At 50.2% G+C, this 27,992-nt stretch overlaps 1 protein-coding gene across 4 annotated transcripts; it reads left to right on the top strand.

Annotated features, from left to right (window-relative positions):
* On the top strand, positions 1-26,703 carry GGT5 (gamma-glutamyltransferase 5). 4 transcript variants are annotated; one of them, XM_044243815.1, is made up of 12 exons: positions 1-530; positions 17,056-17,186; positions 18,014-18,109; positions 18,597-18,792; positions 19,373-19,530; positions 20,056-20,202; positions 21,068-21,204; positions 21,585-21,775; positions 22,165-22,271; positions 22,512-22,576; positions 22,700-22,810; positions 26,430-26,703. In XM_044243815.1, the coding sequence occupies exons 1-12, from the start codon at positions 211-213 to the stop codon at positions 26,667-26,669; spliced, it is 1,899 nt and encodes a 632-aa protein (XP_044099750.1). In that variant the 5' UTR covers positions 1-210; the 3' UTR covers positions 26,670-26,703. The 4 variants fall into 4 exon arrangements, with proteins under 4 accessions (XP_044099750.1, XP_044099749.1, XP_044099752.1 ...); XM_044243814.1 differs by having other exon boundaries at positions 22,458-22,576; XM_044243817.1 differs by lacking the exon at positions 26,430-26,703 and adding an exon at positions 24,564-25,029.
* The last annotated feature ends 1,289 nt before the right edge of the window (positions 26,704-27,992 follow it).

Below are 27,992 nucleotides of genomic sequence, written 5' to 3'. Positions count from 1 at the left end.
AGGGGCTGAAAACTAGAAGTTCAGGCAGGCGGCCAGCTCTGCCTCTAGCAGGCGCTTGAGCAGGACAGCAGCCCCGTCGCTGCTGGCGGCTGGTCTGTATGCCCATCAGTCCGCCCAGGGGCCTCCAATCATCTGTAAGCCTGTCTGTCCATCTGTCTGCCATCCTGTCTCTGTCCAGTGTCTCTCTGACCGTCCTTCTCTTCCTAGCCTATGTTCAGCTGTCTAGCCTGTCAATCCATTTGTCTGTCTCTGGCCTCCATCTGTTCATCGGTCCCATCACCCGTGAATCTGTGCATTCATCCACCCGCCTGTGTGTCCGTCCACCTGCCTTCTCTCTCCACTCTGAGCCTCAGAGCCATGGCCCAAGGCCGCAGGGTCACGGCCAGCATGGTCCTGCTGGGGTTGGGGCTGGCCCTGGCCATTATTGTGCCTGCCGTGGTCCTCTCTCGCCGCCACACCAGCTGTGGCCCCCAGGCCTTTAGCCGCGCTGCGGTCGCAGCTGACTCCAAGGTCTGCTCGGACATTGGACGGTGAGTAAGAGGTGGGTGGAAGCTGGGTGGTTCTCAGTGGCTAGCCCCTCCTGGAGACTCTGTAACTGGTGGTGAGAGTGCGGAGAAGGTGTGTGTGTAAGTGTGTGTGTGTGTGTGTGTGTGTGTGTGTGTGTGCACGTAGTGGGGGCTGCACAGCTTGACAGAAAGGGGTTTGGGGATATTGACAGATGTGGTGTATGAGTCTTTTCCTAGCTCCGGGGCTCAGGAGACCCGAAGAGGGCACTGCCACAGTGTCACCGGTCTGGCCCAGGCTGACCCTGATGACTAGTGCTTGGCCATTTAGAGAAGCCACAGCTGTTCTCCAAGGCTGGGGTTTTTTTCCCAGAAGCGAGGACAAGACCTGGCCTGTCAGTGTGCACTCAGTGCTGTCCAGGGCCAGTTTCTCACCCAGGCCCAGGACCCGGGAAACCTGCCCTGGCCAGCACCATGTCCCCCACTGCCTCCCCTTCTGATGTCTGGGCCTGGGGCCCAGCCAGGGACTGCTGGATGTTTGGGGCCAGTGCAAGGTGGGTGTTAGAGAGGGGCCCCAGCTGGTGTTTTCCAGCCCTTTTCCAGGAAGCCCAGCCCATGGAACGCTTCCTCTGCCCACCGGGGCAGAATATAGCAGGACACCCCTCCTGGCTCTTGGTCCCCAGCCCAGGCTAGTGAGAAGCCCAAGCAGTCACCCGCCTCTCTGCTGGCTGGGTCTGTTTCCTGGAATAACTGCCTCATGGATCTTCATCAGGATCAGAAGTGCTTTGTAAGCCGAGGGGACAGTCCCAGAGCAAGTCCTCACCCAGGTGGCATTCCGTGCCACCTTTGTTTTGGCTTCCCGGTTCCTGCAAACTTTAACCTTCTGTTTCATTCATTCACCTCCTCCTTCGTTCCTTCCTCCCTTTGTCTGTCCACCTGTCTCTCCCGACCTCATCCTCTTTCCCCTCCCTCAGGGCTCCTTCAAGGATGAGGGTGGCAGCTCCAGTGGCATGGTCTCCCCAGGGGCCTCCCCTCCCCGCCATGCTCTGGAGAGCACGCAGAGGTGCCGAGCCCACCAGAACCTAGAGTTGTAAAGAGGCAAACAGGGCCTGGGGCTTCAGGCCCCAGAGACCCCTGATGGGGATGTGGCCCCTGGCAGTGGGAGCCACTGCCACCTTTCTCTGTGGGGGGTCTGGGCCCATTGTGTCGCCTGGAGACTTTGTGGGGGGATCTGTATGGCATGTCTTGCTGTGTATGTGAGGGTCAGTGTTGGGGGGATCTCTGCTCGGGAGCCCATGATGCCCTCTGCAAGTTTCCTTGGTGAGGAGAGAGGATGTGGTTTCTCCCCCTGTGTTTTGTGTTTGTTGAAAAGCACTCTCCACTTCCTGTTCTTGTTTTAAGAAGCCCGGAGTGGGAGGGAGCCTGGAGCTGGCCCCAGCTGATGTGGAACATGGAACAGGAGACCCTGGCTGGGCTGGGGACCTCCTGGCTTAGATCCCTCCCCTTGAGGGCTCCTGGCCATGCTGCTGCAGGCTCTGAAGGGAGATGGCGGTCTGAAGCCCACTCTCCTTCCTCCCCACTGTCCCCTGCTTTCCCATCGCTGTCTCTTCTCTCCAGCAGGGCCTCCCAGACCCAATCTTCTCCTCCCCAACCAGCACCAGCTTTACTCCTTTGGGGTTGGGCCTTCTGCTGCAGCCTCCTGGGGGAGGTTTTTTTTTGTTTTTTTTGTTTTGTTTTAGTTTTTGTCTTTTAAGATTTTGACTCCCCACTGAGCGGGGAGCCTGATGTGGGATTTGATCCTGGGACCCCAGGATCATGACCTGAGCCGAAGGCAGACCCTTAACTGACTGAGTCACCTAGGTGTCTCTGGGGGAGGGTTCTTAGGTTGGCATGAGTGAGGACCCAGCACCATGAGGAATGTATAGACCCACAGTGACAGCGAGGTCCCTTGCTCTCTAGTCTGTCATCTTCCAGCACTATGTCCCAGTGTGTTAAGCTTGTGTGCAAACTCTGTGTTCTGAGGCTCAGAGTAAGTGCTTGTCTTTTAGGGAGACTGCATGAGCTTCAGGGTAGTGGTGGCTTTTAGGTTTGTGTCATGTGTCTGCTGTGGCCACTTGGAAATACCTGCCCTCCCACAGGATCCTCAGTGGAACGATTCACAGCTTTTCCCAGAATCCGGTGGGATTCATTGCTGAACTTGATTTATAAGGAAAGTAGGTCTGTACAGAAGGGAGCTGCCTGGTGTCACAGAGTGAGCAGGCCCAGCTGGGACTGTCCTCTGCTGCCCCTGCAGGGGAGGAAACTGTCCCGAGCTGCTGGAGGGGTGGGGTCCTCCCAGAGCCCTCCATTGCCTATCCTGGATCCAAATGCCTGCCCAGCCTCTAGCAGGCCTGTAAAAGCCAGAGCTTTACTCATAAAGGGAGTAGTTGTAGAAGACGATGGGTGGGAGGGGGGACACCTGGGTGGCTCAGTCCATTAAACATCTGCCTTCGGGGGGCGCCTGGGTGGCTCTTCGGTTGGGGCCTCTGCATTCGCCTCAGGTCATGATCTCAGGGCCCTGGGATCAAGCCCCGCATCGGGCTCTCTGCTCAGTGGAGAGCCTGCTTCCCTCCTCTCTCTGCCTGCCTCTCTGCCTACTTGTGATTTCTTTCTGTCAAATAAATAAATAAATTCTTTAAACAAACAAACAAACAAACAAAACCATCTGCCTTCGGGTCAGGTCATGACCTCAGGCGCCTGGGATCCAACCCCGCATCAGGCTCCCTGGGGGCCTGCTTCTGCCTCTCCCCTGCTACTCTCCTACTTGTGCTCTCTCTTTCTCTCAAATAAATAAATAAATATTTGGGGGACGCCTGAATGGCTCAGTCGCTTCAGCCGTTTGCCTTTGGCTCAGGGCGTGATCCTGGGGACCTGGGATCGAGCCACACATCAGGTTCCCTGCTCAGTGGTGAACCTGCTTCTCCCTTTGCCCCTGCCCCTGTTTGTGTTTGCTCTCTCTTTCTCTCTGACAAAGAAATGGGTGAAATCTTACAAAAAAATGTTTTTAATTAAAAAAAAGGAAGAAGAAGAGGATGGTGGGGTCCAGAGCACTCCAGAACATTGGATGGGATTGGCCCTGAGAGCTGGGTCTTTTTTTTTTTTTTTAAAGATTTTATTTATTTATTTGAGAGAGAGAGTGAGAGAGAGCATGAGAGGGGAGAAGGTCAGAGAGCGAAGCAGACTCCCCATGGAGCTGGGAGCCTGATGTGGGACTCGATCCCAGGACTCCAGGATCATGCCCTGAGCCAAAGGCAGTCGTCCAACCAACTGAGCCACCCAGGCGTCCCTGAGAGCTGGGTCTTATCAGCTGCTCCAGCCCCATCCAGTGGTCTGGGGGGTCATGCTCTTAGCACAGAGGAGAGCAGGGACTCTAGCAAGTGGTTGCAACCTTTGAGCCTCAGTTTCCCCACCTGTGAAACGAGACTCATGCCAGCACTTCCCTCATGGGCGTGGGGGGGACGCATGAAGCTTGCCTTGCCAGTAGGACGCGCTCCCTCGATGTCAGCGGCCTGACCGTTAACTGTTAACATTGGCTTGGACTGGAGTATGGGTCAGCATCTCAGGACCCCGAGTTAGGGCCTGGAGTCAGAGCAGGGAGCCTACTGTGGGGAAGGCTCATAGGGGTTAGGGTGTGACTCCACCCCTTCCTTCCGCCCCAGCTCCTATGACCCTCGTGGTTCTCTGGACTCCTGGCCAGCTCCCCAGGAAATTACTGCATTTCCTCCCCTCTGGGGCCATGCCTGTGGAAACTGCCCATGTGACTGGACACTGTGCCCCCACATGTGGCAGTGTGTCTACCTGGCTGAGTGGATGACAGCAGTGGTGGTGACAGCAGCCCCTTGGCTCCTTGGGGACAGATGTGGCAGAAATCTCTGACTGTTCTGCGCGCAACTCTCTGCTGACTAGGACCGCTCCCACTCACAGCCGAAAATGTTCAGGACGCCTGGATGACTCGGTAGAAGATGTGACTCTTGATCTTGCGGTCATGAGTTTGAGCCCCATGTCGGGTATAGAGTTCACTTAAAAAACAAAGCAAAACAAGAAAACCGGCTCAGGGAGGTTGAATCCTGCGCCCTGTCTCATGCAGTTGTCACGCAAGCGTAGTTTAACATAATTTAGGAGACAGAAAAATTATATGATTGTCTTGGTAATGCAGAAATGCATTTGATGTAAAATTTGCATTTGTAGGCATTTGATGTAAAACCTGATAAGAAAGTGGACAAAAAATTTTAACAGAAACTTCGTAATAGAGATATTTGAATGGCTAAGAATCACAAGCCCTCAACATGAGGCATGGATTTGCTGATCCTCTGTCTCAGCCACCACAAAGGCAAGGACTTTGACCATGCGGTTACCACTGTGCCCCCAGGACAATGGCTGCATTGCAGACAGTAGGTGCTGTGTTCCTATTTGATGAAGGATCCTGCAGGTAGAGAAGCTTGTATGCCCCTCATGCATCCACAAGGCCCACTGACTTGTACTCTGTTATACACATTCATAGGCACGATGGTCCTGGCTCAGAACCACTTGGCCTGGAGTTCTCACTCACCAGCTGTATGATCAGGGCACATGATTTAACCTCCCTGAGCTGGGGTCTTTTTTTTCTTTTTTTTAAAATAAACTCTATACTCAATGTAGGACTTAAACTCATGACCCTGGGATCAAGAATCACATGCTTAGCTGCATTTCACAAATTTTTTTGCGATTGTTTTGGCTATTTCCCCCCTCAATGCTTATATATATATATATTTAAGATTTTATTTATTTATTTGACAGAGAGAGAGATCACAAGTAAGCAGAACAGCAGGCAGAGATAGAGGGGGAAGCAGGCTCCCTGCCAAGCAGATAGCTTAACACAGGGCTTGATCCCAGGACCCTGAGATCATGACCCAAGCTGAAAGCAGAGGCTTAACCCACTGAGCCACCCAGGTACCCCTCAATGCTTATATTTTTATGTTTTTAAAGATTTATGTATTTATTTGAGAGAGAGAGAGAGCATGAGCTGGAGGGGCAGCGGGAAAGGGAGAGAGAATCTCAAGTAGTCTCGGCACCGAGTGCAGAGCCCAACGTAGGGCTCTATCCCACGACCCTGAGACCACGACCTGAGCTGAAATCAAGAGTCTGATGCTTAACTGACTGAGCCACCCAGGTACCCCTGTTTTTAATCTTGAAAAAGTTTTAAACCCACAGAAAAAGAGAAAGAATGCCACTTATACTTCACTTAGGTTCACCAATTGTTAATGTTTCACCTCATTTTCTTTCTCTCTCTCCATATGTTATCTATCTACATTTTTTAAAAGTTGCATTAATCATTGCACTTTATCCCTAAATACTTAGGTACATATCTACTATGAATAAGATCAGTCTCCTATATAACATTGATAACATTGTCACCCTCAAGAAACTGGACCTTGATATAATAGTAGTATTTGAGACTTCATCCAATTCAAATTTTCCCAGTTGATCCAATAAACCTGTCACCTATTATCTATCATCTATCTTCTATTTATTTATCTCTTTAGATCTAGTATCTAATCAGTGATCATCTTTTTTTTTTTTAGATTTATTTATGTGACAGAGATCACAAGCAGGCAGAGAGGTAGGCAGAGAGAATGAGAGGGGGAAGCAGGCTCCCTGCTGAGAAGAGAGTCCGACGTGGGGCTCAATCCCAGAACCCTGAGATCATGACCTGGGAATGGAAATCAGGGGTAAACTGCCTAACCAACTGAGCCAGCCAGGTGCATTATAACATTAACATTTTTTGAAGAAGCCTGTCCCCTTGAATCACAGCCTTGCTTCACAATCTTGGTTTGTCTGATTATTTTCTCATTATCAGATTCTGGTTCAACACGAAAACTCCCCCATCATTAGTGACGTTAAGTTGGATCACTTCATGAAGGTGGTATCTTCTTTTTTTTTTTTAAAGATTTTATTTATTTATTTGACAGAGAGAGATCACAAGTAGGCAGAGAGGCAGGCAGAGAGAGAGAGAGGAGGAAGCAGGCTCCCCGCTGAGCAGAGAGCCCGATGCGGGACTCGATCCCAGGACCCTGAGATCATGACCTGAGCCGAAGGCAGCGGCTTAACCCACTGAGCCACCCAGGCGCCCAAGGTGGTATCTTCTAGATCTCTTCATTGTAAGGCTATCATTTTCTTTATTAAATTAGTAACATATGGTCTGATACTTTGAGACCAGGTGAATATCCTTTTTTCAAACAACACTTGACCCCGTTTTAGCATCTATTTTGGTCCTTGTCTGAATAAATTCGTGTTTGCAAAAAGGTGATTTCTAAAACTGTCATTTCTTCAACATTCATGAGTTCGTATTCTTCTGTCAAAAAGATCCCCTCCTCCCCAACCTAGATGTTCTTGAATGTCACTGTTGACTCAAGGATTTTTTCAATTCGTTGTGTTATAATCCATCCCTGTTCTTCTTTTTGATCCCCAAGTTGTCACAAATTTGACCAATGGGAGCCACTCTAAGCCAGCAACTATATTCTTTTACACAAACCCATTAGTCTTAGAAAATTTTCTTGACTTCCTGCCCAAAATGTTCCAAGATCTACTTGTACATTCCCTCAGCCAGATCTGAAATCAGGAATCAGTAGAGTATAGTATTTCAGAAACCAAGATCTGAGGGCTAGGGATGTTCACTGAGACAGGGAAGACATTGCTTCTACATTGTGTCCATGAACGGAAGCAGAAGAAATGTACAAATATCTTGAGTCTGTACCAAGACCTCCAGCTGAGATCCATGACCATAGGCTTTTTTCCATCTTCCTCTGTCTGACACTGTATGTCTCTTCCACTCTGGTCAAAGAAGTTCCCATCAATGTTAGTATATTTACATATTGGCTCTACTCCCAATAACCACAAAATAGTTTCAAAATTACTTCAACAAGACCACTATGAACAAGTCTACTAAGTAAAATCTGAGATGTCTTTGCAGGTTTGTTGTTGTTGTTTGTTTTTGTTTTATTGTCCTGAGGCTATATTACATAAAAGATCTATGGTGAAATTAAATTGTTTTTCCTGTGTGGTTATCAGTTCAATATACCATTAGCTTATTTTTTTTTCAGTTTGTATTGTTTTAGGGTTTCTGTTTTGTTTTAATTTTATTTTTGACTGTAAGTCAAAACTATGTAAAAAGATATCCTCAAAGCTCTCATTCACATTACCTTCATTCCTACTTAGTCTTTTAGAGGGAGTAATTTTCATTGGTCTCTAATTTCTTTTTTTCCAATTTTTTTTAACTTACATATCTTTCTTTTCATTTTCTTTTTTGCACTTTCCTTTCTTTTTTTATTTTTTATTTTATTTTATTTTTAAATAATTTTTTATTTTTTTAAATAAACATATAATGTATTTTTAGCCCCAGGGGTACAGGTCTGTGAATCGCCAGGTTTACACACTTGACAGCACTCCATAGCACATACCCTCCCCAATGTCCATAACCCCACCATCTTTCCTCTCTTTTTGCTATTATTTCTGTGTTTCTGTTTGAAAAACAAGCAAATATATCACTTATTGTTTCTTTTTTGCCATAGCTTTTGATATCAAGAAAGGTTTGTATTTTTGCTGTAATGGTTATTATATTTCCGTTGATATCTTTATTGTATGTTATATATGCAATTATAATATTAGATGTATAATTATGGTACTTTTAATTCTTCTGCTTTTTTGGAATATTCTTTGTTTGCTCCTCTGATGATTAAACTAGGCCATGGTGCCTAGTCGTTTGGTCAAATACTAGTCTAGAATTTGCTCTGAGGGTATTTTTTAGATGTGATTAACATTTCATTCAGCTGACTTTAATAAAACATTACCCCAAATGTGGGTGGGCCACATCCAATCAGTTGAAGGTCTAAAATGCAAAAACAGGTTTATCAGAGAAGGAATTCTGCCTCAAATCTATGACATAAAAATCCCATCTGGGGGGCGCCTGGGTGGCTCAGTCGGTTAAACCTCAGCTCTGGTCATGATCCCAGGGTCCTGGGATGGAGACCTGCATCAGGTTCTCTGCTCAGTGGGGAGCCTACTTCTCCCTCCACCCCCCATTCATTCTTTCCCTCTCTCTCTCTCTGAAATAAATAAAATTAAAAGGTTAAAAAAAATCCCATGTAAGTTTCTAACCTCGTGGCCTGCCCTACAGATTTTGAACTTGCCAGCTGCTGCAATAACATGAACCAATTCCTTAAAATAAAAATCTCTCTCTACATCTATCCCATTAGACTTATAGACTTCCCTACTATGAGTAATATTGAAACTACCTAGAAACCTCTTTTTTCCCCTGTTCCCTTTCTTTCCTAAGAGGATATAAAGGGATATGGGATATCTTTTTACTCTCAATTAATACCTAGCAGTCAATCAATAACCTTATTCTACTTCTTCTTTTTTTTTTTTTTTAAGATTTATTTATTTATTTGAGAGAGAGATAGTGAGAGAGAGCATGAGCGAGGAGAAGGTCAGAGAGCGAAGCAGACTCCCCATGGAGCTGGGAGCCTGATGCGGGACTCAATCCCGGGACTCCGGGATCATGACCCGAGCCGAAGGCAGTCGTCCAACCAGCTGAGCCACCCAGGCGTCCCACCTTATTCTACTTTTTTTTTTTTTTTTAAAGATTTTATTTATTTATTTGACAGACAGAGATCACAAGTAGGCAGAGAGGCAGACAGAGAGAGGAGGAAGCAGGCTCCCTGCTGAGCAGAGAGCCCGATGCGGGGCTCGATCCCAGAACCCTGGGATCATGACCCAAGCCGAAGGCAGCGGCTTAACCACTGAGCCACCCAGGCGCCCCATCCACCTTATTCTACTTCTTACATAGCCTCCCCATTCACGCTCCCATCCTCCTTTTTTTTTTTTAAATCCACACAACAGGCCTCACTACCCATAATAGCTAAAGCTGTTTCTACTATGTTTTTTTTTTTTTTAAAGATTTTATTTATTTATTTGACAGAGAGAGATCTCAAGTAGGCAGAGAGGCAGGTAGAGAGAGAGGAAGGGAAGCAGGCTCCCTGCTGAGCAGAGAGCCCGCCGCGGGACTGGATCCCAGGACCCTGAGATCATGACCTGAGCCGAAGGCAGTGGCTCAACACACTGAGCCACCCAGGCGCCCTGTTTCTACTATGTTTTCAGTTAATTTTCTCTTTCCACCAAATGCGTTTTCTTTCCAGACAATCATTAAAAGGAAAATTTTCATTGGTTCATTTAACACAGTCAAACATCTGGTTTCATGTGCACTAACACAGGCACCTTTGCTTTTATCAATACTGGGGCCTGTAAACCAGAGTATTTTTTTTAACCTGTCATTGATTGGCCCGTAAGTCAAAGACAACAGTCATGTCCTCAAAACAAAATCCCCACTCCATTTTTATGGTTGTACTGTGCCTCCATTTTCAGAAAAATAAGCATTACATTGCTATCCTGTTTCCATAATAACTATCATTTTTAGTCTAAGATCTATGGGTAATTATATATTTAATTCCTACTCTCACTCATGTCGGAATCTTTCCCATTATTTTGGTTGTCTGAAGTCTGTTCTCTATAAGATTCTTCAGAAAGTTTTCATGCTGAAAATATTCACTGAGTTCTTGCATGTTCATAACAAATAGTTTGTGGCCTTTGTAGGTGACGATCAGTTTAGTTGGATATAAAATCATTGTTCACATTTCCTTTCCTTGAATGTGTTGATTATAACCCTTCCTCATTCCTGGCACAAAGCATTGGTGTTGAAAAGTCTGATTACAATCAGATTTTCTTTCTCCTGTAAGAGAGTTAATCTTTTTATCTAGATGCCAAAAAGTTTTGTTAATAAAGTCTGATAGGTTTATTAGAGTATACCTCAGTGTTGGCTATTCTGAATTGATTTTCCTAATGTAGTGAAGTGCCCTTTTCAATACAGAGTAAATTTTATAGTTTTTTTTTCTCTTTAAATCAGGAAAGTTATCTTGAATTATATTGTTTATTATACATTCTGTCCCAAAGATTTGGATTTCCACCTTGGGACTCCTATTAAGTGTACATTTGATATTCTTGCCTATCTTTTGTATTTTAAAATCTCTTTTTCATTAAAAAATTTCCCCTTTTCATCTTCTCTTTCATTTAAGGAAACTTTGTAGGTATTTGCTCTGTGTTTATCTTTGTTCAGCCTTCATTTCTTTTTCTTTTTTTTTTAAGATTTTATTTATTTATTTGACAGAGAGACAGAGATCACAAGTAGGCAGAGAGGCAGGCAGAGAGAGAGGGGGAAGCAGGCTCCCCGCCAAGCAGAGAGCCCGATGCAGGGCTCGATCCCAGGACCCTGGGATCATGATCCAAGCCAAAAGCAGAGGCTTTAACCCACTGAGCCACCCAGGTGCCCCACAGCCTTCATTTCTGAGAGTTTTTTCTCCTATGTTCTATTCTTTCCTGAGTTCTATAATTTTGGGGTTTTTTTTCTATAATTTTTTTAAAAGATTTTTTTAATTTATTTATCAGAGAGAGAGAGAGAGAGAGAGAGAGAGTATGAAAGTACAAGCAGTGGGAGCAGGAGCCAGAGGGAGAAGCAGGCTTCCCACTAAGCAAGGAGCCCGATCCAGGACCCTAGATCACAACCTGAGCTGAAGGTGGAGACTTAACCGACTGAGCCACCCAGGTGTCCCTATAATTTTGTTTTTTAATTCCTCTTTTCCAGTCTCTTCATGTGCAGTTTTTCTAATTCTGATGTCTGCTGCCCCTTCATTGCCTCTGTAATCCTTTTAACTTATTTTGGCACATCCTGAAATACTAATTTGCTGTTTACATCTGATTTGTAAGCTTGTCTTTCTGGTATGGGGTGTGACTTCAACATGTTTTTTTGTTCACGTTCAAGCAAGATGAATTTTCCTATACTTTTAGGCTGGAAGGTGGGTCAAAATAGTTGTTATCAGTTCATGGCTCTTGAATTCCTTCTGCTGTTTCTGCAAAATGATTGGAAATATATATGGTCTCCTACTTTCTGATAACTGTTTTCTCTTTCCTTTGCCTCTGTGGTTCCAGTCCCGTTCAGTTTGCTTCTACTAAAGCAGCTTCTCATCAGGGCGGCTCCCTCTGCCCTGAAGGAGAACGTTGGTTTATTCGTTTTGAGAGTTCTCAGGATCCAGAACTATTTGGCAGCATGCCTTCCCTTGGCCTTCCCTTTCACTCACGCATAATCTGGTGCCAAACCCAACCTTTAACACTCCTCTGAGTAAAGGTTCTCAGATTGTTTGGTCCTCCAGACTTCCCTGTGCGGCCCTGTGGTGAAAGTGGGAATTCTTCAGACCCACTGCCTCCCTTCCCCAACATATAGTGTGTTATTAGTTTTAGAGGTAGAGGTCTGTGATTCATCAGTCTTATATAATACCCAGTGCTGATTACATCACGTGCCCTTCTTAATTCCCATCACCCAGTTACCCCATCCCCTTACCCCCTCGACCTCCTGCAACTCTCAGTCTGCTTCTTATGACTAAGAGTCTCTTATGGTTGGTCCCCTTCTGATTTTGTCTTGTTTTCTTTTTCCCTCCCTTCGCCCATGAACCTCTGTTCTGCTTCTTAAATTCCACATGAGCGAGATCATACAATTGTCTTCTGGTTGACTTATGTTGCTTGGCACAATACCTTCTAGTTCTGTCCACATTATTGCAAATGGCAAGATTTCATTTTTTTAATGGTTGAGTAATATTCTATTGTGCGCACATGTGCACACACACACACACAGACCGCATCTTCTTTACCCATTCATATGTCCATGGACATCTGGGCTCTTTCCATAGTTTGGCTGTTGTGGATGTTGCTGCTGTAAACACTGGGGTGCACATGCCCCTTCGGATCACTACATCTGTATCTTTATGGTAAATAACCTGTAGTGCGATTGCTGGGTCGTAGGGTAGCTCTGTTTGCCACTTTTTGAGAAATCTGTTTTCCAGAGTGGCTGCAGCAGCTTGCATTCCCACCAACAGTGTAAGAAGGTTCTACATGGGGGTTTTCTTTTCTTTTCTTTTTAAATACTTTATTTATTTATTTGAGAGAGAGAGAGAGCAGGAGAGAGAGCACAAGCAGGGAGGAGAGGGAGAAGCAGGCTCTCTGCTGAGCAGGGAGCCCAACACAGGGCTCAATCCCAGGACCCTGAGATCATGACCTGAGCCGAAGGCAGATGCTTAACCAACTGAGCCACCAAGGCGCACCTGTGTGGAGGTGGTTTCTAAGTCATTTGTATTATTTCAGTTCCGTGAAACTTGCTGATATGTTTATATAAATATTTTATGTGTTCTTGAACATTCTTGTGTGTTCAGCTTCATGACTGTTGGATGCTGTGTCCTGCACATGTCGGCTCAGTCATCTTATTATAGTGGTGACATCCAGATCTTCTATAGCCTCAATGATTTTTCTCCTGCTGATTCTAGAAGTTTCTGAGAGAAGTATGTTAGTCTCCTCCCATGTATATTTGTCTATTTCTTTGCATGCTGCCAAGTTTTGCTTTATATGTTTTTTAATCTGTTAAGTGTACACACATCCAGATTTTTATATCTTTCTATTGAGTTGAGCTTTTTATGATATTAACGTGTCACTGTTATTTCTAATAATGTTTTTCTTCTTAAAGGCTACTTTGTCTGAAATTAATATAGTTATACATGTTGGTTAATGTTCACATTTTATATATATATATATATATTTATATATATATATAGTTGTTTAATCCCTACATCTCTCTCTTTTTTTTTTTTAAAGATTTTATTTATTTATTTGACAGAGAGAGATCACAAGTAGACAGAGAGGCAGGCAGAGAGAGAGGTAGAGGGAAGCTCCCTGCTGAACAAAGAGCCCGATGCGGGACTCGATCCCAGGACCCTGAGATCGTGACCTGAGCCGAAGGCAGTGGCTTAACCCACTGAGCCACCCAGGCGCCCCTATCCCTACATCTCTTAATACATTTTCTATATGTTCTTTACTTTTTTTCCTTCTATATTTAGATTTTGATATTTTTGTATTGAATTAATCTTTTTTTTTTTTTAAAAATCTGTGTCCAGGGTGCCTGGGTTGGCTCAGTTGTTTGAGCATCTGCCTTCGGCTCAGGTCATGATCCCAGGGTCCTGGGATCGAGTCCCGCATCGGGCTCTCTGCTCAGCAGGGAGCCTACTTTCTCCTCTCTCTCTGTCTGCCTCTCTGCCTACTTGTGATCTGTCAGATAAATAAATAAAATCTTTAGAAAAAAATTTTATTGTGTGTCCAATCTCTTGTTAATGTACTGTTAGCATTGAGCTCCTAATTCCATGTTTTATCATTGCCATTTCTCTGGGGAAATCCTTCATCTTGTCTTTTATATCCTTAAATGTAGTTATTTAAAATCTGTGGTCAGACACTTTCATAATCTGGAGGTCCCATGGGTCTCTTTCTCCTATTGTTTGTGCTTTCTCTTGGGCTTTGTTTATGTTATATTATTCCTGCCTTGTTTGCTTGGTCATTTTGAAGACAGCCTTTGCAGAGTGTGTCGAAAATTGTTCAAGATAATTGTTAGAAATAATCTGAGGTCCAGGATACCAACATTCTGGAATGACTTTAATTCCATTTGACTGAGAATTGATGATTTGAAGCTGGGCCACTGGGCTTGTCAGGCCTGGCCCGTTTCTCGTTTTACCCCCAGAGTGAGGACAACCCATCGCAAGTCCGGTTCACCAGCACACCCAGGCTCCGGCCACACAATGATGTCAAAAGCACTATGTGGCTTCTTGGCCCCTTCTTTCAGAACTGGCAAACATTTTGAGGAGGGAAAGCTATCTCCAAATGCCAGACTCCTCTGTCTCTAGGCCTGCATTTCTTCCCTGCCTGTGATGCCTTTATTTTTTTTTAAAATATTATTTATTTATTTGAGAGAGAAAGGACATGAGCAGGGGTGGGGGAGCGTGGAGGGAGAGAGAAAAAAGCAGGCTCCTGCAGAGCCCGATGCAGGGCTAGATCCCAAGACACAGATCGTGACCAGAGCCAAGGGCAGATGCTTAAAGGACTGAGCCATCCAGGCGCAAACCCTGTCCCCCGTCCCCTGCCCCCGTGATGTTTTAAAGTAGATGTTTTCCCTTTGTCTGGCTCTTCTAGTGGTCTGTGGGAAATTTAATCTGAATGATTTTGTTTCCCATTACAGCGATGTCTGATTTACATTTTGACAGACGATTTTGTTAAAACAGAAGGGGGATGGCAGATGTTGGGGACCAAGGAGGAGACCGTTGCAATAACCCAGTAAGAGATGCCTGTGGCTTGGATCTGAGGATGAAAGAAAGTGACCAACCAAGAGTGGCTCCAGCGTTCACAGCCTAAGCAAAGGGGTGAATGATTGTGTCCTTTTCTAAGATAGTGAAGGTAGAAAGGGAGTCATTTTGGGGGGTAGAGGTGAGAGAAGGAAGGAAGTGGAGTTTAGGTCACGTTAAGAGTGAAATGCCTCAGGGCGCCTGGGTGGCTCAGTGGGTTGAGCCATTGCCTTCGACTCAGGTCATGATCTCAGGGTCCTGGGATCGAGTCCTGCATCAGGCTCTCTGCTCAGCAGGGAGCTGCTTCCCTCTCTCTCTCTCTCTCTGCCTGCCTCTCTGCCTACTTGTGATCTCTCTCTGTCAAATAAATAAATAAAATCTTTAAAAAAAAAAAAAAAGAGGGCGCCTGGGTGGCTCAGTGGGTTGGGCCGCTGCCTTCGGCTCGGGTCATGGTCTCGGGGTCCTGGGATTGAGTCCCGCATCGGGCTCTCTGCTCAGCGAGGAGCCTGCTTCCCTTCCTCTCTCTCTGTCTGCCTCTTGCCTACTTGTGATCTCTGTTAAATAAATAAATAAAATCTTAAAAAAAAAAAAATGAAATGCCTTGGCACCTGGGTGGCTCAGCCATTAAGCATCTGCCTTCAGCTCACGTCATGATCCTGGGGTCCTGTGTTCCAGCCCCGCATTGGGCTCCCTGCTTGACGGGAAGCCTGCTTCTCCCTCTCCCACTCCCCCTGCTTGTGTTCCCTCTCTCTCTGTGTTTCTCTCTGTCAAATAAATAAAATCTTAGAAAAAGAAAGTGAAATACCTCAAATAAAAACTTAAGAAAGAAACAAACAAACCCAAACCAAATAAAACAAAAAATGAAATGCTTCTTAGGCACCCAAAGTAGGTATCTTGTGGACGGCTGGAGTGTGCGTGGAGTTTAGGGGAGAGGTCTAAGCTGGAGATAAAACTTGGCTGTCATCAGAATAGAGTTGCATTTTAAGCACTGAGCCTAGATCAGCTCATCTGGGAGAAGAAACAGGTGCACAAGGACGGAAGACTGAGCCTGAGGCCCCCAACAGCATGAGGTGAGGGACGTGGGGAGAAACCAGTGCATGGTGGCAGGCGGTGGTGGGGGCCTGGAAGCCGAATGCAGAAAGCACTTCCAGAAGCCGGGAACAATGGGTCAGGTGACATAAGGCTTTTGTGACGGGAAGTTTTTGTTTTTTAAATAGTTTTCCAGTTTGTCTTTTGTTTTTGTATGGGGTGTTTTAATTTTGTGAGGCATCTGTGTTTTTCCCTGCCTGGATGTGACCATCTTCGCTGTGTCACGCTGCTGGCCTCTGCCCCTTTTCCTGGTCCAACATACCGCGTGTCCATGCTGTAGCCATGTGTGCCCATGGGTGGGCCCAGAGCAAGGACATTGGCTCAGGGAAGCTTGTGAGCCGAGGGTTGGAGGGGGGTGTCAGGCTGAAGTGCCGGAGCTGAGGGAGGGTACCGGGGTCGGAGGGCCTATGGGGTGGGGGAGGGGAACCGGGTCCACTCCCTCTCTGGGCCTTGGTTTCCCCATCTGAAATTGGTTTAAATGCTCGCTTCCTGGAAGTGTTGTGGAGGATTCCTTAGTGTTCAGGAAGGGGCGGTCTCCAGTGAACTGCTCAGGGCTGTGCCCTAGGAACGAGGTCATTTCCTCAACACAGGCCAGTCTGACTAGACCCATGGAGCTAAAAGGTCTACCCCTTGGTGCCCACAGATAGGTGGGAGACTGAGACCAGAGAACATTCCCACAGACACTGGAGCCCCAGGAGGGGCTGGGGAACCCATTAGCCCAGGCCCCTGGTGGCAGGGCAAGCTCCTGGGATCACCTGAAAAAGTCCAGTCTTAAGAGGATTGGGACCTGTGTTATCCCCAGTGGGATGCTGAGTGGGAGCTGCCTAAGCTGGGCTCCTGGACTGCTGGGGACTGGGGGGTCTGGCCCAGGCAAGTGAGTCATGGCTGCTGGGAGGGACTAGGGAACAATGGCTGTAAAAACACTGCACAAACTGAGAAGTACCTTATGTAAGGCAAGGGGGAGTGTAAATGCCATTATGATTTGCAGTCTGTAGAGAGCTATGGACCTGTGAGCAGCTGGACTTGAGGGGGCAGCCCAAAGTAGTCTCCGACCTAACCCAGAGTTTGGTGGCTGCAGATGGTCACCCACCTGGTCTCCATTCCCTGGTAAATGCCCGCTGAGGAAGCCCGTGTTGGGAGGCTGGGGCCAGGGAGCCAGACCTTTTGTTCTGTGTCATGTTCCCTAGAGCCATTCTGGAGCAGCAGGGCTCACCTGTGGATGCCACCATCGCAGCTCTGGTCTGCACTGGAGTCGTCAACCCTCAGAGCATGGGCCTGGGCGGAGGGGTCATCTTCACCATCTATAACGCAACCACGGGTGAGTTCATATGAGGGGCCCCATGGCGAGGACGGGCTGGTCCACAAGCGCTAACAGTGAAGTGCTTACAAACATCCTAAGTGTTCGCCGTGCACCCACACCTCTTCCTGGGTCCTCTTGGTGCCCCCCACGTCCCCCACCTTGTCTGTGCAAAGCCACTGCAGCCCATCTCAGATAGGAGCACTGCCAGGGAGGAGGAAATTCTTCTGCCCTTCAAGGTCCTTCTAGCTAACTATTAAATTGAAAAGAGGGAAAGTAACAGGACAAAATCAAATTTAACTTCCTATGTATGGGGAATCCACCCAGACATGGAAATCCCACAGACAGACAAAATCAGCTGTCTAGCGGATAGGGGCCTGGGACTTCAAAGGAAAGGAAGGAATGCAATTCACAGGAAGATAAAGAAGAGTAAACATTTGCTAAGCAAATGTGCCCGGGGCCACTGGGAAACAATGGGACCCAGAGGACTTTTACCAAAGGCCTCGCAAGGTCCCTCCCTGTCTCTCCGACCTAGTTTGTATCCTGCTGTAGTTGTCTATGATGATGGTTCTCTTCCTGGAGAAGGTCTTCTGTCTAAATTTTTTCAGGCAGTAGTAGCGGGGAGATAGAAAGCTCTTCCGGATTCAAAAATAATCTTCAAGGCAAAGTGGTCCATTTTGGGGTGGCCTGCTTTTGGCCCCTACAGCACAGAGTCAAGTTCAAGGTACAAAGAGAGAAACAGGCCTAGAACAGGGCCAGGGGCATATGAGGGGAGAGTATGGTGTGGGGTGAGACCCAGAAGCGACAGGAGTGCCCCTGAGTGCTCACGTGCCCTGCCCCAACTCCAGGAAAGGTGGAAGTCATCAATGCCAGGGAGACAGTGCCCGCCAACTACGTCCCGGGTCTGCTGGACCAGTGTGAGCAGGCCCAGCCACTGGGCACAGGTGAGGCCCTTGGAGGGACCACCCTCTCATCCTACCAGGCCACTGAGGCTGACTAGATCCCTCCCCTGAAGGGGCTTTGTGGACAGGCTGTGACACCCTGGTGCCAAGGGAGCCCCCCTCTAGGTCCTGACCCCCTGGAGTTGAGAGTCTTCCTGGGACAGGGCTTTCTGAGTAGGGAGTGGTAATCCAGGCAGAGGGACCAGACTGGCAAAGGTCTGGAAGGTTCAGTGGCAATGGGGTGGTGGGTGGGGTGGGAGGTCCTGGGGCCAGTTTGGACTGGACCCTGAGGGAAGGCAGTGGGGAGCCACGGGGTGGTTATGTGGGGAGTTGAGCGGGGAGTGACAACGTCAGGTGTGGGCTCCAGAAAGCTCATTCCGGCTGCCATGCTAGGGGGACCAAGTGGGTGGGGCAAGTGTGGGGTGGTGGAGATCCCCTGCGGAAGGCTATGGGGCTGAGGGCAGGAACATGACATCACTGGGCCTTGCAGGGGCCCAGTGGATCGGAGTGCCAGGGGAGCTCCGTGGCTATGCTGAGGCCCACCGCCGCCACGGCCGCCTGCCCTGGGCACAACTCTTCAGGCCCACCATTTCCCTGCTCCGAGGGGACTACCGCATGCCCTTCATCCTCAGTCAGTTCCTGCAGAGTGACTTCCTGCGGCCTTCCTTATACAAGACATCCCTGAGGTGAGCACTGCCTCAGGGGCTCCCCGGACTCCTGCTCAGCTCCTGGGTTCAGGCTCTGGCCCATCTGCCTTCCTCCCACCTCAGTTCCACCCAGCCCCTCCTTGAACTTGAAGGTTGACCTGTGTGGGTGTCAGGGGCCTGAAGGCCGGGAAGGCCAGTGCTTTGCTGTCCCGATTGACAGACCTTTGAGCTAGAATGTAATCAGAGGGGCTCAGGCCAGAAGTTTACATCCACGTGACGGGACTCCAGGATGTGGATTTGGGCTCTGCCACTGCCCTCTGGCCCTGCCTTCTCCACCCCCACCATATCCACGCCAGCCCACTGACCATGTCTTCCCAGGGGTGTCCTGGGCCCGTGTAGGGAGCATGTCCTCCCCGGGCCAAGGTGATGAGTGAGGTGAGAGGTTTCAGCACCCCCAAGCCTAGAGGAGCCATCTCCTCTGATGTCTACACCAGCTCCTCAGGACCCCAGACCAGGACTGCCTCCCTATAGGCTCCCAAGGAAACCACAAGAACCCCTGCAGGAGTGTGTCTGCCTTCCAGGGCCTGGCCCCACCCTGAGGCTACCCCCAACTCCCCAGGGAGCTCTTTTTCAACGGCACAGAACCCCTGAGGGCTCAGGACCCATTCCCCTGGCCCGCACTGGCTGCCACCCTGGAAACTGTGGCCACGGAGGGGGCAGAGGCCTTCTACACAGGGACGCTGGGCCAGACGCTGCTGGAGGACATTGCCAATCAAGGTCAGCTGCACCGAGGTCCGAGCCCCCCCCTGCCAGAGAAAGAGTTGGGCTCTGGGTGCTAGGGGTGAGGCAGGCCCTTCCGCAAACCTGCCGGAATGTCAGCTTCTCCCAGGACTCAGGGAGGCCATGCGTCCAGGCCTGTCCACTGCTGGCCTCAAGGACCCTGTGCTCAGGGCCCCTGGGGAGCAGAGCCCCATAAATCAGCGAATTCGTGGTGGCGATAGTGGGTCACAGTAGGTTCCTGGGCCTGGAGCTGGCCATGCTCACAGTCTGTCAGAGGCCAGCTTCCACTCACCTTCCTGTCCTCTTCCCGCCAACGTGCCTGCCTCTGGCCTCCGTCCACCCATCCCTCACCCGGCTCGAGGGCCCAGCCCTGGCGGCACTGCCCGCAGACCCTCCATCACCCCTAGGGTTCTAAGAGGCTAGGTTGATGTGGGGAGCCCCACCACATGACCTGGGATCAGGAGCTGCCACTCTGCCTCAGTTTCTCCATCCATACTTGGGGTCTCTTTTGTCTCACCTCAGGCAGCAGGCTGACCCTGCAGGACCTGGCATCGTTCCAGCCGGAGGTAGTAGATGCCCTAGAGATGCCCCTGGGGGACTACACCCTGTACTCACCGCCACCGCCTGCAGCGGGTGCGATTCTCAGCCTTGTCCTCAACGTGCTCAAAGGTGAGACTCCCCCCCGCTGCCCCCCCCCCCGTCCCACCCAGAGTCCTGCCCCACTGGCATCTCTGAGCCCAGCTGGAGCTTTGGACAGCCTTCCTCTTCCGGCTCAGCCCCTCCTCAGACACCAAATGGAAATGGGTCAGGACGTTATGCCCTATGCCCTAGAGCTGGTCTCCGGCGCAGTCCACACAGTGGGGCTTTGCTGAAGGGTTGAGGTCATCCACCCAGGGAGTCCTGCCCCGCAGGTGGTGAGAGGCCTGGCCAGCGTGTGCCCCTAGGGCTGAAGTCTGGCCTGCAGGATGGCAAATGGAGGTGGGGGGGGGTCCCAGTCGTGCCCAGGTTTGGGGCGGCCCGCTGCTGACTGTGTCAGTTCTTGGAGACCACCGTGACGGACTTGAGGCTTAAAGCAACAGAAATTTATTTTCTCCTAGTTCTGGAGGCCAGAAGTCCAAAATCAAGGTGTCAGCTGATCTGTGTTTCCTCTGGGGACTCTGGGGGACAATCTGTTCTTTGTCTCCTCCAGCTCTTGTGGCTGCGGGCATTCCCAGGCTGCGGCTGCGGCGGCACCCGTGTCTCTCCCTCTGCTCACACAGCCTCCTCCTCTTCTCTGTGTGTCTGTTTTATACGAATACATTTAATTGTGTGATTACATTTAGAGCCCTCCGGATAATCCAGGATAATCTGCTCTTCTCAAGATCCTTAACTTAATCACACATTTTGTCATATAAGGTAAAATTCACTCCTTTGCCCTATAAGGTAGTATTCACAGGTTCTGGGGATTAGGACATGGATGAATCTTTTTTGAGGGGGGCCAACAGTCCACCCACCACACGGGGTGACCCCCGACCTGCACCCATCTCCTCCCCAGGGTTCAACTTCTCCTCAGAGTCAGTGGCCAGGTCCGAGGGGAGGACGAACTTGTACCATCACCTCGTGGAGACACTCAAGTTTGCTGGGGGACAGAGGTGGCGGCTGTGGGACCCCCACAGCCACTTGGATATCCAGGTGAGGTGGCCTGTGGCTGCTGGAGAGCCCCCTTCCCAGCTCCCAGGGTTCTGCATGAACAGGACAGAGGCTGTCCCTGGACCCCGAGAGTCTGACTGGGTGAGGTTGGAGGTGTGCATACAGAGTTTCAGGACAGGACAGCCTGGCAGTGGCTCGGGGCAGGGAGGGTGAGGCAGGTCTGCAGACTAGAAGGGACCCCTGAGTGGCAAGTATTAGAGGGACAGTGTTGGCACCATAATTCAGAGGACGTGGAGGACGGGCAGGGTCTGGGGGTAGCTTGGGCTGGAGGAAGACAGACTGGGGAGGGCCTCTCAAGGGACCCTCTTCTCTGTGGGCCCCCCGGCTCCTCATTGACCTTGCCACCTGCCCGGCCACCCCAGAACGTTTCCCAGGACCTGCTGGGAGAGACTTTGGCCCAGCAGATCCGCCAGCAGATCGACGCTCGGGGAGACCACCAGCTCAGCCACTACAGCCTGGCTGGGACCTGGGGCCGCCAGATGGGCACGTCGCATGTGTCTGTGCTGGGGGAGGACGGCAGTGCTGTGGCAGCCACCAGCACCATCAACACGCCGTATGTGCCTGACTGACCCCGGGGTGCCCTCCTTTGCTCCCTTAGCACGTCTTACGACCCCCCCAGTCTCCCCTTGCTTGTGTCCAGAAGGCAGTACCTTGCTTTTCCCTTCGCTGCCTCCTTTCTGTCAGAAGGGCCACTCTCCTGTCTTCTCTGGCTGGAAGGCTGCTGACGGGTGACCATGAGCCAGGACCTGCTCGGGGATGAGGTTTACCCAGAAGGATGTCCTGACAGGGAGGCCCAGGGGGATCTTTGGGGGAAGTTCCAGAGAGAGAATAGCAGCCCCAGGGTGCTAGCGGGCTGTCACTTGCATGAGGGGGTCAGGCACGCGTTCCAGGGTGGGAGCCTGGAGCCTGGAGCTCCAAGCCCAGACCCAACTTCACCTGCAGCTTTGGAGCAATGCTGTACTCACCACGCACCGGCATCCTCCTCAATAACGAGCTTCTGGACCTATGCTGGAGGCGTCCCCCGGGCTCCCAAGTCACCCCCCAACCCGGTGAGCCTGAGGACCACACTGGTGGGAAGAGGGCAAGTGGGCAGGCCAGGTGGTGCAAGGCAGCCCCTGGGCCAGCCCCAGTGTGCTCAGCAGTGAATGGAAACACAGATGGAGGCAGGCGGGGGGGGGCGTCTGGAGGGTGCTGGCTGTAGGTGAGGGTGCGGGTGACACCCACCTGGCCTCCAGTTCCAGGCGAGCGGCCTCCATCGTCCATGGTTCCCTCCATCTTGGTCAACACAGCCCGGGGGTCAAAGCTGGTGATTGGTGGGGCCGGTGGAGAGCTCATCATCTCTGCTGTGGCCCAGGTGAGTTGGGGAGCATCTGGCTGGAACATCCCCACTCCTAGCGGGGGAAGGAAGGGGCTGGTGTATGGTGGCTGTGGTCAGTGTCCCCTCCCTCCCCTCCTGTGTTCTCCTTCTCTTCCCCAGGCCATCATAAACAAGCTGTGGCTTGACTTTGACCTAAGAACTGCCATTGCAGCCCCTATCCTGCATGTCAACAGCAAGGGCTACGTGGAGTATGAGCCCACCTTCAGCCAGGTAAGGCCTCTGTCCCTGCCACCACCAGGACTGATGCCTCGGTGCATGTTGCTCAAAGCCCCCAGTGGGATATCAGTCACTGAGTCTCTTCAGCTGGGCTCACTTCCCCTTCTGGGGCCATCCGTTCAGAAGCTCAGTGTGGGAGGTGCCAGGCCAGTCTTGTGGCCCCTGAGGCAGAGAACAGGGTGTCATCCATGCTTTTCCCAAGCCCGGCATCTCTGCCCCTTGGTCTCTGCTCTGTTCTGTTCTCTCCAGATGCTAGTCTTCCTGGCTGTGGCTTTGCAGACTCTCTCTCATGGTGATCTGTTTCCTTGTGGGGCTTGTAGCTTTCATGTGTGAGTTTATTTGTAAGAGAGTAGTCGTTTCCTTCTGAGGCTTGGGGTTGCATTAGTGCTGGTCCTTATGAATATTTCTTGGGTTTCCCCCCTCACAAGCAGGTCCCCAGAGCTAAATTCTCTCATCTGACTCCCTGCCCTCAAACCCCTGCCCCAATACATAGTCACCTTCTTCTCTGGGCTGGGAGATGCCCTTTGTTAAGGTCTTTTTTTTTTTTTTAAAGATTTTATTTATTTATTTGTCAGAGAGAGTGAGCACAGGCAGACAGAGTGGCAGGCAAAGGCAGAGGGAGAAGCAGGCTCCCTGCTGAGCAAGGAGCCCAATGTGGGACTCGATCCCAGGATGCTGGGATCATGACCTGAGCCAAAGGCAGCTGCTTAACCAATTGAGCCACCCAGGCGTCCCTTTTCTTTTTTTTTTTTTTTAAAAGATTTTATTTATTTATTTGACAGGCAGAGATCTCAAGTAGGCATAGAGTCAGGCAGAGAGAGAGGGGGAAGCAGGCCCCTTGCTGAGCAGACAGCCCGATGTGGGGCTCAATCCCAGGACCCTGAGATCATGACCTGAGCCAAAGGCAGAGGCTTTAACCCACCGAGCCACCCAGGCCCCCCTTTGCTAAGATCTAATTTATTTTTATTTATTTTTTATTTGTCAGAGAGAGAGAGAGAGAAAGAGCACACAGGCAGACAGAGTGGCAGGCAGAGGCAGAGGCAGAGGGAGAAGCAGGCTCCCTGCTGAGCATGGAGCCCGATGTGGGACTCTATCCCGGGACATTGGGATCATGACCCGAGCCAAAGGCAGCCGCTCAACCAACTGAGCCATCCAGGCGTCCCTGCTAAGATCTAATTTAAAAGTCTGGCAGCTTTTGAAGGCTTTGAACTTCATGCCTGGGGTCTGTATAGCCAGCTGGGATTTAAGGTCCTCAAAGCTGCCTTGTCTGTGGTGAGGGGCTCTTGGTGTCAAGGCTGCCTCCCATGGCCCTTGGAGCACTGAGGACCATACAGTGAGGAAGCGTTACTCCAAGGGAGTTTGCAATCCCTGAGAACCTTGGTCCTGGGGCCTGGAGACTAAGGATTCTCAGACTCTGAGGTGCTCCCCCTCCCTATATAAGGTCCTCCCCATGGTGTCCTCAGATCCAGGCCAGAAATGGTCTTGTATCTCAAACTCCTTCTGGCCCGGGTGATGTTCTCTCTGCCATGCTCCGCAGAGCCTGGCTTCTCCACTGGGACTTACTGTGGGAAGCCACGGACTCCAGGCCCTCCAAACGAGGCTATAGCCACTGTCCTCCCATCCTTACCACCACTGATGCCCAGTCCTGCCTTCTCAGTTGGGACACAGATCTCTGCCCGGGCCCTAGGCCCTCAACAGGTGGAGCTAAGTTGTCTTCACCTGTGCACTGGCCTTCTCTCCCCTCCAGGAGGTGCGGAAGGGGCTCCAGGCCAGGGGCCACAACCACACCAGGAATCCCTTTTTCCTGAATGTGGTCCAGGCAGTGTCCCAGGACGGGGCCTGTGTGTATGCTGCAGCGGACCCGAGGAAAGGTGGGGAGGCCTCAGGCTACTGAGGAGACTGCTCCTGAGAGCTGCAATCTGGCCCCACCACCAGTGTGTGCCCAGGCCTGGCCTTGGCCTTGGGACCAGGATCTGGACCTTCTGGCGGAGGGTCAGTCTGGGGCTGCAAGAGGTGGGGACAGCCTGGAAGATGGATGACTGTGGGGGCTGAGCCTTCTCCCAGAGCCCCTTGTGGCCGTGCCCCTGACTACCCCTGCCCCCACCAAGTCTTCCCTAGGCCTCTCACCCAGGACTGTGGCATACCCTTGCCCCAGGCTGCACTCCCCACCTGTATACTGTCTAGTCCAACATTAAAGAGGAGGGTGGACCTCAGCCTGATTTGGGGTCTAGTTGTGGGACGGCACCCTTAGAAAGCACACTCACTGAGTTCCTACAGTCCTCCATGACACACCAGCATGGAGGTGTGGAAACCGAGACCTAGCAACCGGCTGGCCTCACTCAGGGATGGCTGGCCCACCCGCTGGGCCTCTGCAATATGGCTGTCGGGGGCCTGCGTGTTGGTGGGAAGGCAGGGCTGTGGCCAAGAGGCACCTGCTCCTGACTCTCGCCAGGACCATCTCTGGAACTTGTCCTCTGTGCCAGGAAAAGGTCGGATGAACTAGGACCTGAGACCCCCACCCCAGTCCCCAGTCCCAACAATTGCCCATGTTCTCACCCTCAGCACTGTTGGCATTTTGAATGAAAGAGTCTTTGTTGGGGGCTGTCCCCCCATTGTAGTGTGTTGAGCAGCCTCTCTGGCTTCTCCTTCCAGGATGCAGAATGTCCACTACCACCAGCAGTGGCCAAATCATCCCTAGTTGAAAACTACTGCTCTGGACCCTTTAGCCCCTAGTTGCTGAGAATGGCTTTGCCAGCTGCTGTGGTGGGCTGCCCTCCCGGAGGGTGCCTCATTGGACTGACCTGGGGTTCCTGCCCCACACTGATTCCTGGGAGCACTGGGGGTAACCCCAGTGTCCCACAGGGGCACACCTCCACCTGGCAGGGTCTAAGGCCTGTTCCACTGCTGAGCCATTGGTCGTGGCCTCCCACCCCACTTGTCACTTCTGCCGTATGAAGTTAACATTCTCAAGTGCCAGGGATCAGGATGGGGACCTGATGGGGACCTTTCGTCGACCACACACGGGGAGAAGGGGGTGGATGGGGCAGATCTTTGATCTGAGCTTGACTGTGAGGGTCTAAGGGGGTATTCTGACAGACTCCAGGAGAAAGGACTGGGGACAAGGGTGGCTGACTTGGAGAAGGGGGACAGGCCTGCCATCGTCACTGTGCTCCTGGTGGACCTCGGGGCTGCTCACTGCTGCACTTGGGCATCCTGGAGACCACAGCTCCTCCCAGAGCAGGAAGTGGGAAGAGGACTTTTGGGAAGGGCAGGTCTGGTTCAGCAGTCAGGGGTGCAGAAAAAATGGGCGGAGACAAGCAGGAGTTGGGAGGGTGCAGTTTCTGACCTGGTGGGGTCCAGAGTCTGGCCCTGTGCTGTCAGGACCATCCATGGGGGGCCTCCCCTAGGGGAGGGCGCCTTGGCCACTGTCCCAATGTGTCCAGCACTTTGTTCACTGAACTTCACAGCCAGCCAGGGTGACAGAGCTCCCCTCCACACTACTTTTGAAGCTTGACAGAAGTCCCAGGGCAGCTCTCACAGGCCCAGCAGGTCCCCCCCTGAGGCTCAGTTATCACACACGAGCTGATGGATCCCCACCCCCTCTGTGTACCAGGTTTTTGGATCATCAGACCCCATACCCACACGCCAACTGTGGCCAGAGGCATCTCAGACTCAACATGCCCAACCGGAAGCCAGCTCTGAGGCAACCGGAAACTCTCTGGTGTCCTCCTCTCTGACCCTGGGCACCCAATCCTTCCTCTCCCCCTCTGCCTGGCTCAGCCCTGGCCCCATCGCCTTATCCCTCTCCACCTCCTTGGTGCAGCCACTGCCTCCACCCACTCCCTACTCATGACAATCATGGGCCTTGAAAAATCCCGTTACAAGGCAGTGCAGAGCTCTCCTTGGTTCCTGGTACCACTCCTCTTCTTCCCTGCCCATCCCACCCTCGGGGACTTGCCCAGCCGGTGCCCACATCCCACAAGGACCACCAGCTATGTCCATGATCCCACTTACCCAGCTGAGTCAGGGACTCCTTTGCACATCTTGCTACACAGAGGAAATCAGAACCAGGGCTACAATATCCCCAAAATAACATTGGCACAGTACAGACCAGCCCCTACAGAATATGGCTAATGCAGGATCCAGGGAAAATGCATTGTCTGAAACAACTGCATGAACTATAAGCATCAAAATGAATAAAGGATCTAAGTGAAAGTTAATAAAGGAGCCGTCAGAACAATCAGGAAAGCAAGGGGAAAGGCTCAGTAACAACCTGAAACTGAGACTGATAAATCTGAAATCAGGAAAACAGGTCTTTGAAAAAAAAAAAAAAAAAGGGTTATTCGACAGCTTACAGTACAAAAGAAGAAAACGCAAACATACAAAAGGAATGACAACGGGGGAATGAGCTCAGATATAGAACTTAAAAGATCATTCATCCAAATAAATTTGGCAAGTTCAATAAAATAAATTACTCTCTAGGATGATGTAAGTAGGGTTTATGGGACATACACCTGAAAACGTTGTTTATCTGAAATTCAAATTTAAGTGGGCATCCTATATTTTTGTTTGCTAAATCTGGCAACCTTTAATATAAATGACAGATCCAAGGAGGGGCAAAGATCTAGATGTGTCAACAATCACTGAAAAAATTAAGAACATTGCAGGAACACTGGCTTACCTCAAACACCCTTCTAGAAATTTCCTCAGGTGAAGTGTGTCCTGCCATTAAGGCCAGAGACCTGTCTTGCCAGTTAAGCCCCCACAGGCAGGAGCAAGAAGGAAAATGTCTACATTCATTTTATGAAGCCAGCAAAACACCGACCCTAAACCTTCTAAAGAGAACAACAGACCAGTTGTGTTTTTGAAATTCAACACGAAGTTCCTAAAAAATATTAGCATGGAGAATCTAGCAACACATGGACACAATGACATGTCCTACCTCACCCAGGAGGGCAGACACCAGCATTGCAAGAAAGGTCTTCTTCTTTCAGTGTATCCATGAGTGTGACTCTCATTTCTTCTCTTCTATCCTGAGGAGAAATGGTTTATCTCTACAGAGAATGAGGAAGCATTTGACAAATTTCAATACCCCTTCTATTTTTTTGTTTAAAGATTTTATTTATTCATTTAAGAGAGAGAGAACACAAGCAGGGGGAGAGGGGGAGGGAGAAGT

Source organism: Neovison vison, chromosome 3 (assembly GCF_020171115.1).
Source record: "Neovison vison isolate M4711 chromosome 3, ASM_NN_V1, whole genome shotgun sequence".
Taxonomy (NCBI): Eukaryota; Metazoa; Chordata; class Mammalia; order Carnivora; family Mustelidae; genus Neogale; species Neogale vison.
Note: the sequence above shows the minus strand (reverse complement) of the source record. Positions and strands in the feature narration are given on the sequence as shown.